At 38.0% G+C, this 14,041-nt stretch overlaps 1 protein-coding gene across 13 annotated transcripts in view; it reads right to left on the bottom strand.

Annotated features, from left to right (window-relative positions):
- NF1 (neurofibromin 1) overlaps window positions 1–14,041 on the bottom strand; it is a 245,207-nt gene that overhangs the window by 119,940 nt on the left and 111,226 nt on the right. For all 13 annotated transcript variants that reach the window (XM_059047829.2, XM_059047832.2, XM_067021108.1 and 10 more), the window contains 10 exons: window positions 11,686–12,126; window positions 11,144–11,283; window positions 10,542–10,664; window positions 9,975–10,058; window positions 9,100–9,216; window positions 7,669–7,850; window positions 7,345–7,556; window positions 4,080–4,241; window positions 3,825–3,928; window positions 1,176–1,311 (listed from right to left, as the gene is read on the bottom strand). In XM_059047829.2, the coding sequence (XP_058903812.1) occupies window positions 1,176–1,311; window positions 3,825–3,928; window positions 4,080–4,241; window positions 7,345–7,556; window positions 7,669–7,850; window positions 9,100–9,216; window positions 9,975–10,058; window positions 10,542–10,664; window positions 11,144–11,283; window positions 11,686–12,126 (1,701 nt within the window). The remainder of the gene's footprint in view (window positions 1–1,175; window positions 1,312–3,824; window positions 3,929–4,079; window positions 4,242–7,344; window positions 7,557–7,668; window positions 7,851–9,099; window positions 9,217–9,974; window positions 10,059–10,541; window positions 10,665–11,143; window positions 11,284–11,685; window positions 12,127–14,041) is intronic.

Below are 14,041 nucleotides of genomic sequence, written 5' to 3'. Positions count from 1 at the left end.
GAGTTCAAGCTATTACTTACTGTATTAGATTTCATATTATAACTAAACCACCATCTGGTCTCAGATTTAACTAGCTGAAAAAATTATGTGGGGCTCTCCTAAGCTTCCTTGAGCTATTTTGAAAAGGCAGGAAAAGTCATGATAAATTAAATTAAGAGAGTTTTAATGCTAAGTATGCTTCATCATCTACAAACATGCTGAAACATTTTTTTATAGATACAGCAGATACATCTTTATAAATAGCAATGGGGGAAAAATTCACACAGAGCAGCCTGAAACAGCTTTTTTAAATGACAATTTCACTGATCTTGCTAATGTCTCTAAGCAACCAAAGCCCTGTGCTGAAAAACAAATGGCTGGGGATAACTGTGCAAAGAAAAAGACACAAAAGGCATGGGTTTTGATAACTGCATAAATTTTTTCCCCTATACCTGCCCCTGTCCCAAACTCCAGACTCACTAATGTTTCTTCCAGAATCACAGTTTTAACAGGCTAATGTGGATTTGCACTAATCTCCCTTGGAGTGATGAAATCATTTCTGAAACTGCATATGCCGATCAAAAACACAGTGGAAGCCATAAAAGAACACAGATGCAATTTCCTTAGCAAGTAGGGGATGACTGTGGACATCTGAACTCAGAAGCATTACTTGCAGTTCTAGTATTGGAAAGCCTAATAATTTGACATGAATGATGATGCAATATATTTTATAAGTAGCATTCTACATAAAATAAACATCAGCCTGTCCTGGGAAAACCTGACACAAACACAATAGAGCTTAATGAAAAAATCAAAATTATGGATCAAGCATTTCACAACACAAAAAGCAAGGAGTAGACCAGCCTCATATGTGAAAGACCCTATGAGTAATTTAGGTACAAGATAAAAACAACAACAAAAATTCCATAATATATCTCATTTCAATCACATCTATTATACCCAGTAGATTTGGTGCATTTTAAGCTTGTTCTCAACACAAGGAAAATTTATTAAAGTACCCCGTTAAACTTCTTTATATTTTTAAAGCCAATTTAAACAATTCTTAATGTATTATTTATCCAAATTGATTCAGTATTATCAACCACCCACTATGAGCAGCTAAATCCCTCTTTGGTAAAGCATTCTTTTAAATTTAGCTGTGGATTAATAATGGTAATCTCTAACCTTAAGCATACCTGGTACAAACAGTGGCACACACTTCGTAGCTGAGGGGGAAATTCGGAGGAGGAACTGATGATGGCATGGAAGAACTTTTCCGTCATCTGAAGGAGGTTCCGCTGGTTTTCCTCAAGGCTCTCTGACTGTTCTAACCTATCCAGAGGAAAAAGAAAAACAGCAAACCCAATTGAAAACAAACAAACAAACAGACATACTCCTTAAAAGAGACTCCTTAAGAGACATTCAGCCAAATGCAACATTTGGACTTTTCTGGGATCCTGGTTTAAACAAACCAACTATAAAAAAGGCAATTTTGAGAACTGTGTATAAAAATTCTTCTCCCTCTATATTTTCACAAATTTAGTATATAATTTTTATTTTTTTGTCCATCTAGTAGGTAGGAGAGTGCATCTCACATTTTTAACTTTTATTTCTATGACTTCAGTAAAGTTAGACATGCTTTCAATATTTTGTGGCCATTCAGGCCCTATTTTCAACTGCCCTTCATATCCAGTTTAATATCTCTAACTGCTAGGTGTCCCCCTCTTGCCAGTACCTAAAACTCAGTTTGTTCAAAATCAGCTGATTTTTTTCCTCCTACTTGTATGTCTCATCCTGTGTTCCCCATGTTGTCAATGGCACCATCACTGTTTCAATCACGTCATTCAGGTGACCTCTGATGTCATCTTTGCCTGCAGTACTCCATTATTCCCCCCATTTAATTATTGTTGCTAATTCTTCTGTATGATTCTTTTTTTTTTTTTTGCAGTACGCAGGCCTCTCACTGTTGTGGCCTCTCCCGTCGCGGAGCACAGGCTCCGGATGCACAGGCTCAGCGGCCATGGCTCACGGGCCCAGCCGCTCCGCGGCATGTGGGATCCTCCTGGACCGGGGCACGACCCCGTGTCCCCAGCACCGGCACGCGGACTCTCAATCACTGCGCCACCAGGGAAGCCCCTGATTCTTTTTTTTTTAAGGTATTTATTTATTTGGCCATGCTGCACAGCATGCAGGATCTTAGTTCCCTGACCAGGGACTGAACCCGTGCCCCCTGCAGAAGAAGCACGGAGTCTTAACCACTGGACTGCCAGGGAAGCCCCTCTTCTATATGATTCTAAAGTCTTGGTGCTGTGATTAAAGGCAGATATTCAGAAGGCAGACTCACTAGGTTTAAATTTCAGCTTTACCACTTATTGATCATTATGACCTTGGTTAAGATACTTAACTTCTCTGAGCCTCGTTTTTTCCATCAATAAGACAAGAATAATTACAATGCCTACTTTATGGGGTTTAAATTTTACCCAGTGGCTCTCAAATCCACAAACCTTTACTTGAGCTGCCCAACCGAACTCTCGAAACACATTCCCTATGAAAGTCACTACTTAACTACTTGTTATATGTCTTATCTCCCCTACTAAACTGTAAGATCCTTGAAGGATGTATTCATCTTTGACCCCTTAAAAACTAGCACAGTATCTTACCAAAACAATTATTGAATAAATACTTGTTTTCAATCTCTTAATAGTAATTTTCTTTCTATACTAATTTACATATTACATAAAAGTTTGGGACACTCCAGATTCCTTGCAGCTCACCATGTGGTGCAGCATATGGATACAGTAAAAGTTTGGAAATTAATGTAGATGACAAGCAGGAAAGATTTCATGGACTAGGTGAGTTCTAGAGGGAAAGAATCTGCATAGGCAAAAAGAAGACACGGGTTCAAGCCCTGGTCTGGGAAGATCCCACATGCCATGGAGCAACTAAGCCCACGTGCCACAACCACTGAAGCTTGCACGCCTAGAGCCTGTGCGCTGTAACGAAGAGTAGCCCCTGCTTGCCACAGCTAGAGAAAGCCCACGCGCTGCAACGAAGAGTAGCCCCTGCTCACCACAGCTAGAGAAAGCCTGCACAGAAGCAACAAAGACGCAATGCAGCCAAATATTAATTAATTAATTATTTTAAAAGTCAATAGGATCGATATGGCATTGGCGAAATAAATTATGATATTGCCAAACCACAAAATATTATGCAGCAGTTAAAAAGAATCAGATTCATTATCTTTCTATACTGACAAAGAATGGTCTAAGACACAAGGTTATGTTAAAAAAAAAACAAGTTGCAAAACCATGTATATATTGATAATATCTTACCATTTATATTAAGTGCTCACATTATAATATAGTTTCTACCACTAGAAATACGTATATGCAAATGGACTGAAAAAAGGACAGAAGAAAAGCCTAACTAGTAACAGTGCTATGTCTCTAGAGGTGACAGTCAAAGACACCTTTAATGTTATTTGTAATATTCTTTAAGAAAAATGTATTTGAGGGACTTCCCTGGCTGTGCAGTGGTTGGGACTCCATGCTCCCAGTGCCAGGGGCCCAGGTTTGATCCCTGGTCACAGAACTAGATCCCACATGCATGCTGCAACTACGGAGCCCGTGAGCCGCAACTAGGGAGCCTGCCTGCTATAACTAAGACCAGAGCAACCAAATAAATAACTATTTAAAAAAAAAGAAAAGAAAAGAAAAATGTATTTGTGTGTAACTTTTATAATTAAACACTAATCTTAAGAATCAAGGGGAGAAATTATGAGGGCCTTGCCTCATGTAGTGGAAATGAAAAAATGGAGAGCTGTTGCAGATGAGAGGATGACACACCTGGTAGGATCTACTTCAAAGCTAACATGCTGCCAGTCAGAGGATGTGATCACAATCCGTAATAAAGGATCCAGGAGTTTCTGTAGGTAGGTAGCACCATATACCTAAAGAAATACACAAGTAGAAATTTATTATGCCTGCTCCAAATATCTTGCATTAAAGAAGACATTCTGCTCTGTCCATTCTGTACATAATCACTGTTTGGCATACCTCCACACCAAAAAAAAAAAAAAAAAAAGATAAATGGATACAAACCTTAAAACAGAAGGTCATTATTTTACTGGCCAAGCTGTTGCCTCGGAAAAGAGTCTGCATGGAGTCTGCCAATTCTACTTCCTTAGAAAACATGTTCCAGAGCAGTTGGTAGAGTAAATGCCGAGAGTCAAATAGAGTCACTAGAACTCGAGCTAGTTCATCCTGAGAACAAAATAAAATTGTGTCAGTGTAAACAGTTCCATTTTTCCTTAAGCAGGAAACTGAAAGGCAAATCCAAAGCTGACAACGACCTGCTGAACTGAGGTATATGGTGACTGACTAAGTTTTCTCCTGGGATTTATCTGTGTATATCTGTCTATGACAGATGACTACTTCTACACACCTACAGTAGCTGCTAACTCTAAGGATTAAATGATAAAAGGTAAGAGAGGCAAAGGCTTTACCATAAGACAAAAAAAATCCAGGATTCAGTTCAAATTCTATGACAAAATGAAAGAAAACAGAAATAGAAGATGATGGCAAAGAACTTGACATGCACAGATCATTTTCTTAGAAAATCAATGAGGGCAAATAAGACTTCGGTGACCACAGAGCTCTACTCTCTTCTCATATGGTCAGGGAAACTCAGTGAACGCTGAACACGGCTAGGCAAGAAACAACAAAAATGAAAAAACTACAGGATTTGCAGCAAGTCAGAAAAAAGGCCTAGGCTGTGCATTCAGAACCAAAAGATTAGCCAGATTTACATACAAAGTGGGGATGGGTGGCTAATTCCCATCTAGTTCCTAAATGATAAGCCTCATAATTCTCCACAGTAAAGTATCTTTTGGTCACTCAAGAAAAATGAATGTGATAGTAAATCACTGTTTAACCATACATGTTGGGAAGAGGTTTAGAGAGAACCGGGGTAGCCGTAATAAGATGGCCCAAACTTCAATCAGTGACAACAAAGCCAGGATCATGGCCTGTAGCTCCTCTAATTCTTGTCTGGTCCCAGGATTATTATAATCTGTTGTTCGAGTAAAGGAAAAAATTTAACAATCCTAACCACAGATAACTCAAGCCAAATACGACCCAATACTCTGCTATACTTCCTACAGTTACATAATATGTAACTGACTAGATATAAAAATTCTATCCTCCATTTTAAAGCCAAGTGTAATTATGAGAGATAATTCAGTTACACAATAAAACTATTTTTAGACTGCTGTGCTAGTTTTTTCCACTCTAATCCCTCCCCTGAAAAATTCTGAAAACTTTAAGCACCAGAATTTATTATAGTATTTTAATTTATTTAAGAATAACATAATAAAAATAACATCATAAATCCATAATGTTAGCATAAACAATATTTTTTGGAAAAATAATTATATTTTCCAAAACAACAACAACAAAAATCTGTGAAGAGTAGTGTTGTTCTGTAGTTTTGCATTTTTAAAAAGTGTCTGGCTTTATAAATGATAGTTGAATTTTCATATAAGCACCAGAATTTAAATTTACAAAACAGAACTAAAATTTTTAAAGTTATCTTGTATTTTGTTTAGATACAGTTAGAATAGATCTGGCCTAATATAAAAGTCCTTCTCTAAAAAAAAGTCATTTAGTATAAAATACATAAGAAATGATTTACTGAAAGAAAACAAAATGATTAAAGCCTCTCGGACTTAACTAATTCTATTTTAATGAAAAAATTACTGATAATTGTTAGTGCTAATTATAGGTAGGTGCTAAAAGGTAATTCAGAATATCCATTTTCAAAATATATAAAGATTTGTGAACTAATGTTAGGCTTCAAGAGGATTTCAACAATTTCCTTTTTCTAACTCCCTAACTACAAGCAGGATTCCATCTCCATTCATTAAACAATTACTTACTGAGTCATTGTTGTATGCCAGGCTGTACTTCAAGACCTGGAACTACAGCAGTAAACAACATAGACAAAGTCTGCTCTCATGTAGCTCACATTGTGGTGGAATGAGACCAAGCAATCAAATAAGCAAGATAATTTCACATAGTAAATAACTGCTGCAAAGAAAATATAATAAGGAACGGAATAAAATGACTGTGCATGTGGTTTTGACTGGAGGGCCAGAAAAGACCTCACTAGGAAAGTGATATCTGACTTGAAACTTGAATATAAGAGACCAGGGAATAAGTATTCTAGGCGGCAGCAGCAGCAGCAAGGGTGCTCAAGGGTAGAAATAAGCCTAACATGTTTGATGGCCAGTGTGGTTTCAGTCTGGTGAACAAGAAGGAAAACGGCATAAGATGATGTCAGAGATGAGGCAGGGCCCAGGCTGGTAGAGCCTTGTAGACCAGGGTAAAGAGTTTGAGTTTCACTGTAAGTATGAAGAATAAGATCCTACAGCTTTTAAGCAGAAACACATCTACAGGCAACAACAGATTAGATATAATTAGATATAATTATAGATATAATTTACTAAAATGAAGTGAAATGAAATCATTTTCGGTACAGTATAAACTAAACAGCTTTTTAACATGGAAAGGGACAACCTTTCTCAAATGTTTAGCATATGTTACCAAAAATGATATGGTTCTAGGAAGTTTTTTATTAAGAGATGCCAAATAGTCATATTATGTCTTCTGTATTTAAAACAAGCAATGTCACAATTTCAAATGCAAATAAGAGTGGTTAAATTTTTTTAAAATTGTATAACGCATTACAGAAAAAAAGAGTTGTGAACTAGAGGTATATCAACAGTAAACAGGCATAAGCCTTGAATTCTAGTTCTAGAATTACTAACAACTAAATATGATATTTAACCCTAATTATCTCATTTAATATATGAAGACACCAGACCAGATCAGGGGTTTTAATTTTCTTTTGATGAGTGCTCAAAGGGAATTTTTCAGTGGGTCAGGTAAGGAGTTTGAGTTTTCCTTTAAATATGTGAAATAAGATCCTCATATTTAAGAAATCTAGTGAGGGCTAGAAGAGCCAACCACTTTCCTCAGCTGAAAATCACTCAAATAATATCTGAAGTTTCTTCCAGCTCTAAAAGTTTTAGCAATTAATTCAATTCATTGATACACACTACTATATAGAAAATAAACAAGGACCTACTGTATAGCACAGGGAACTATATCCAGTATCTTGTAATAACCTATAATGGAAAAGAATCTGAAAAAGAATATATATATATGACTCAATCACTTTGCTGTACACCTGAAACACTGTAAATCAACTATACTTCAATTTTTTTAAAATGCATTGAATGAATGAATTTGGAAGCATCTGCTATGTGCCAGGCACTGTTCTTCTGCTCTTACTCAATGAACTTACCCACTGAGAACAAGGGACCACATTGGCCAGAGCCATAGCTATTGGGAGCTCTCCTTGATCACCCATCATTGTGACCAACTCCACCAGTCTCTCAAAACGATCTGCCAACACCGTTTCTGCAAGTGTGTCAAATTCTGTGCCTTGTTGAAGGATTTTTGTCAGAACTTCCATAAATGTAGCTCTTGTCTGGAGATCTTTGTGATAACCTAAACCTGATATGGACAGACAGATGCAAATTTACTAACATGGTCTTTCTGAAGTAATTCCACTTGTCTTACATGCCAGTTCTCTAAATTTCTAAATGAACCTTTCATTTTATCTCACCTATGGAGTGCATGAGGCCACTGTCCACGTTAGCATTGAGTAAGTTTGACATTGCCAGGACTGTACAGTGCCTCAGTGATGCCAGCCTCCGAGACATGCCACGTTTCCTGCCACCTGTTTGTGCATTTTCATCTTCAACTTCACTACAGTCGTTCAAAAGGTTCATAAACAATGTGAAATACCTGTGAAATAAAAAGACTGACCCTTACCCAGTGAAGGCCACATCAACCAGACAGCTAATGAGACATTCTGAAACCATCACATGTGCATCACATGAGTGCTCTGGGTATCTGCTTCTCTCCAGTCTTGGGGTAATCAGCCAGCATGGCTCATTATGAAGTGTTTTGTGTTGAATATGATTTTATCCTGACAAAGCTCAGTACATATTTCATAATATAAACACCAAATACATGCAGTGTTTCCTGGTAAATGCATCACTTTTAATGTTTAGAATGTAAAAATTAGTGGTCCAAACAGTTTAGACAATGACATTTTAAATGACTTAAGGAGGTGGGTTTTACTGCCAATAAAAATTCACCAATCGGACTTCCCTGGTGGTGCTGTGGTTAAGAATCTGCCTGCCAATGCAGGGGACATGGGTTCGAGCCCTGGTCCGGGGAGATCCCACATACCACAGAGCAACTAAACCTGTGCGCCACAACTAACTGAGCCTGCACTCTAGATCCTGCGAGCCACAACTACTGAGCCTGTGTGCCACAACTACTAAAGCCCACAGGCCTAGAGCCCGTGCTCCGCAACAAGAGAAGCAAGCACACTGCAATGAAGAGTAGCCCCCGCTCGCTGCACTAGAAAAAGCCCACACCCAGCAACGAAGACCCAATGCAGCCCAAAATAAATAAATAAATAAATAAATTTTTAAAAATTCACCAATCAAATTATTTTCTTTAAAAACCACAGAACACTGGATTACTGGACTGAATGTCAATATTATGACATAGTATGAGTGTGTTTCGTGTTTGGTAATTGCAATCACTGTTGCTTTTGTTGTGGTCATTCATTTACAAAGCTTGGTGTCAGTTTATTTATCTCTTGTAAAAATAAAATACAGTGTGCGTGTGTGTGTGTGTGTGTGTGTGTGTGTGTGAGAGAGAGAGAGAGAGAGAGAGAGAGAGAGAGAGAGAGAGAGAGAGAGAAAACAGAGTGTTCAGTAGAAAAGAAAAATAAAAAACCCACAAAACACATGTGCATCACATGAGTGGCTCTGGTATAGGGCTTCCTATACCAGCGCTATCGTGGATAATACTGCTTCAAGCACATGTTATATTTTGTGAGACAGCGGCTGATGGCCATAATAACAAAGCAATTGAGGTCCATTTTCTAAATATAATCATTTGCTACTTTGGTTACACTTTGTTTTGTTGCATGTGGGGCTTTGTTTTTTGCTTTGTATTTTTGGTGACTGAAATTTACTTAAGAAATAACTGTGATTTGGCTTCCATCAATTCCACACCATCTCCTTCCTCAGGCTGCAGCGGAAGACCAGCCAGGAGTGAAACTACTGCTTCCATGCTTGCCTGGTCCAAATCTCTGAAGAGAAAAAAAAGTTTAAAGACCACAAATCTTTCAGGTTCTTCCACTCCACCTTCCCCTCCAATAAACTTCTTCCTAACAGACACAAACTTTAATAATTACCTATTTCATTAAACAAATTACTATGAAAACCTACATAATCTGAGTTAATATGCAGAGCCCAGAATGCCAAGACATTTCAAGTTGGGGAGAGGGTGATAATAACTTTCTACAAAGTAATCTTGGCAAAATGACTACCTTAAATTAAAAGCACATACTATGGAACCAAGGCTGGCCAAAGAAGTGTATGTCAATGGCTTTTGTGTAATACATAATGTTTAAATATTTCTGATACATTGCAGTAAGTGTTTATCATTAGAGCAAACTTAAGCAATTACATTTTAGAAAGACTCAAAACGACTAAGTTCCTCAAATAATATCTTTATCCAATCAAAAAATAAAAACAATCTAAGGCTTTATATACCTTATTTTCCAACTGTAGACTATCCTCCCTAAACAGACAACACAAGCTTTCCAAACATAACACTCTCTCACATTTGTTTTTACTGAAAGCCTTTTAGTTAAAAAGAAAAAGAAATAATAAAGATTAGTATCTTTATATAATTCAAATGCAAAAGCTTGATATCCCCAAAAACAATTTCAATACACATAAAATATATGTATACAAACTATAATGAAGTAGTACTAACACCTAGAGTAAACCTGCTAATACTTAGTTAAAGGTCTTTTTCTTTTTCTTTTTCTTTTTTTTTTACCTTGTAAGACATTTTACATCATCATCTGCCGCTTGGTTTGATGTTCCCATAACCCAATCTGTCAGGTATTCTACCATCTTATTCCTATAGAATGGCAGAGAAAAAGAAAAGAGGACACAGCTTTTTTAAAGTCACACATACACTTTTAGTCATATAAGAATTTTTAATAGTTCAAGTAATTTTCCAAATCACCCAAGCAACATGACAATTTCATAAAAGAGATACTGCTGTCACAAATCTAACAGTGAGAAGGGCACAAACGTGAGCAACCTGGGTACCCATCCACCACATCAGCCCTTAGCTACGGTATCCATTTGGATACAGAATCAAATTCTTGGCTCAAGTGTAGTGTAATTTTAGAAAAAGGGAGCACTGTCATGGGCACAAAGGTTTGGGAAATTTCAAAAGATATAAAGAGAAAACACACACACACACACACACACACACACAGAGAAAATGCTCCTTTTTCACCTTCCCCACTTCCCATGATAACCAGGTGCACACTATTTTTCTGCACTTCACTTAATAAGATTTACAAGATTTAACTTTGCGCTTTTGAGAACTCACCTAAATTTCATCTCTTGACAAAATGAGAGGTCGTCTCTCCTTGCCATCATTACCTCCACTAACTGACACAGTTTCGTTTTTATTTGAATTGCATGGACCATATTCCCAAGCACACGAACATATCTAGACACAGAAGCATTAAAAACAAAAGATCCGATATAAACATAAGAGGAGATTTTCTAAATGCTTTCATCTCTAAGTAAAATGATTAAATGTAACCATAAGAACTATAAGATTTTCATTTTGTTTATATGAGAACATATATAACTTCTTTTTTTTTTGCGGTACGCGGGCCTCTCACTGTTGTGGCCTCTCCCGTTGCGGAGCGCAGGCTCCGGACGCACAGGCTCAGCGGCCATGGCTCACGGGCTTAGTTGCTCCGCGGCATGTGGGATCTTCCCGGACCAGGGCACGAACCCGTGTCTCCTGCATCGGCAGGCGGATTCTCAACCACTGCGCCACCAGGGAAGCCCCATATATAACTTCTAATTACCTTATTATTACACCCTAATCTGGGTGCGACAGAAAAAAGGATGGCAAATTATTTCACTACTAACTACCGATACCAATGTGTGTCTGCTACACTTCAGCAGAATGCTTACCTGACCAGATTTAACATCATTGTTTCAATGCTAGCTTGCCCCAGATGTTCAGAGCTGCCTTCAGTATGATTATCTAGTAAGTTCTTCATTATAGCTATGGTTTGCTCCACGAACTGAGTATTGGTGTCAGTCAATAAAACCTATACGAAGAACAAAACATTGGGAATTGATTTGGGAATCAATGCACAGCAGACAGACCACAGAGAGATGAAGGTGCCTGATCTAAATGTCATAGGCATGCAGAAATTCAACCATGGGCACATGTCCAAACGTGCACATAGATACACACAGACACTCATATCCACACACAAGACACTGTTAACCTCAGGCACGCCCATGCACTAGAGCCCCTAAAAAACAAATTGATTCCTACATTAGACGATTCTTCTTTTTGCAATGTTTTCACCTATTTTTTTTAAATTATAAGTGAAAGTTCGTGCCAGTATGGAAATTAAATAATCTAAAAGGAAAAGGCTTCATTATTTCAAATGAGTCCCTCTATTCACAGGGAAGGGTGAAAAATAAAACACAGAACACTTTACCTGCCCTTGGGAGTCAAAAAACTTGCTGATGGTATTCTTCAGTTTGTTAAAGAGCATTGGATAAAGAGCAGGACTCAATTCTAGACCCACCAGATCCTTAACATTGGTCCGTATTTGAAGTCCCACTTTCTCATGGTTACAGACCATTAAGGATAGCAGCCGATCCATAAATTTGCTGACAGGTGTATCTGCGTTTCCCTCTGAGGACATCACTGAAATCATGGAACCCTTGCGTTCACTGACTGGGCCCATGGGTGGGCTATAGGTTGCCAGGCCAGAATTGCTCCTCTGCTGCAGGCATACTCCCCCAAGGGCACAAAGGAAGCCAGTCATGTTGATCCATTCTTGCAGGGAGTCCGTGTCAGACAAATCTATGGATCCTCCTCCACTCACATGAGACATTCGCCTCTTAACGATGGTCTTGTGAAGGCTTTCAGCAGCCTAAACACAAAATTTTTATGGAAAGCATGAATTCAACCTAAACTGGTTGAGAGATTTGACAAATTACTTTTTATCCAACATTTCTTCCATGACAAAAGAACATTTTTTACATTTAAAAAATCCAGGTCTTCACTCTGTAATTTCTAGTCACATCAAGGTATCTTACTGCTTGAGGATGGATAAGTCTTAAGTTACAGAATTGAAGGTAGTGATACACCTATATCCAGTATCAGATACAGAAGGTGGTGATGGACTGTAGTTCAGGAAGGAACATACTTCCAAAACATTTGCTTATATCAATTCCTGGACACAGAGGCCATACCTGTGCTGCCTCAAGGAATATAAGCATTTGGAGATTTTTAACCAAGTAGCGTGTGCACTTAATAACTTAGTGATTGCTGAAGTTCAAGTGCTCTGGGATCAGCTTTGTAAACATTGTACTACTATTAACATATTGGGTTGGCCAAAAAGATCGTTCGGATTTTTCCATAGGCTCTTGCAGAAGATCTTATAGATTCCCACATGGCAAGATGAGAGTAACCAAGTGGCAGAACCACTGAACATAGGAAAGAGTGTAACAAAGGAGCACAGAAAGAGAAAAAATCAATAGAAAAAAATAATACTCTACAAGAATTTGTATCCTGGCAGAGGAGGAATCTTCCAGGAGTTCTGGTCCTTTTAGTTTATGGAATAGAGATGAGAAAGAAAAACTTACTATGTGTAGCAAAAACTTTTCAGATTCAATTTCCCAACTGCTTGCAAGCATAATACTCACCTTACTAGAGAGGATATATCAACCTAAGAAAGCAACATATTAGGGACAATCTGTGACATGGATGATGTAGAAGTACCACTGCATTTGTTTCACTAGGTTTGTCTGTTTTATGGAGAAAATGACCTCTCATGAATGACTGCTTTGAACATGGGACTCTTAAAACTTTGCCTTTTCTTACAGCACATGGATTTACTACAGTTGTATCTAGTATTAGAATATGGCTACATATCTCTGCTGTCATGTAGCACGTTATCTCTTTTAGGACCTACATTATCAGGTATTTATGCAAGTTCCTTGATCAGGAGTTAAGACAGAGCGGGGCTCACAATATGGATGGCTTAATGTGTAGCACAGTGAAAGAACCATTGGATACAACGCTAAGCTTTGATAAAGTTAAGCCTAGATCTTGCATTTCAGTACTTTACGGGATCTATTTTGACTAACAGGTTGACTGGGCTCAGTTAGATAATGAATCAACTTCACACCTTCAACAATATACGCAATAATGAGTCACTAGCATCAGACACAGAAAGTCCATCGCAAAAGAACTTGCAGACTGGCTTATAAGCAACAATGTGGTAGAGCATATATATGGACCAAATTTCATACTGAGATTATCAAACACTGTCAAGTGACTTTGAATTTTTTTAGCAGCAGCAGGATGACTGAGTACATAGCAGATTGACTACATTTGGGCTGCAGCACAGCTGAAAACACTGTAGTTGGTATACGCATGATTTATTTTCTTTGTTCATCAAGAATTTGGATCCGGTACCTCTTAGACATCCTCTTAATCTGGTTTCAGCTCTTCAGCCAAGTGTTCGTACCAAACAGACATTATACTTGGCATTGATGTTAATTAACACATTACGGAATAATGTATTAGCAGCTAAGGCTCAGCTACCTAAACAGTTCTTTGGCATCTTTATTAATCTTCCCATTGAAAATAAAAAAGAGGACGAAGAGCTCAGAAGACCAGCTCCATCACCTTGGTCACCTGCAGTTAGTCCTCAAAGCTGCAGTAACAGTGAAATTCATCAGAATGGAGGCAGTGATATTGAAATGGATGAGCAACTTACGCATAGAATGAAACAGATGCAACAGCAACTTTCAGACACAAAGAAATCCAAGCAAGGAGGT

This window comes from Kogia breviceps, chromosome 19, assembly GCF_026419965.1.
Source record: "Kogia breviceps isolate mKogBre1 chromosome 19, mKogBre1 haplotype 1, whole genome shotgun sequence".
In the NCBI taxonomy this organism is placed as follows: Eukaryota; Metazoa; Chordata; class Mammalia; order Artiodactyla; family Physeteridae; genus Kogia; species Kogia breviceps.
The sequence above is the reverse complement of the archived record's forward strand: the minus strand, read 5'-3'. Positions and strand labels throughout refer to the sequence as shown.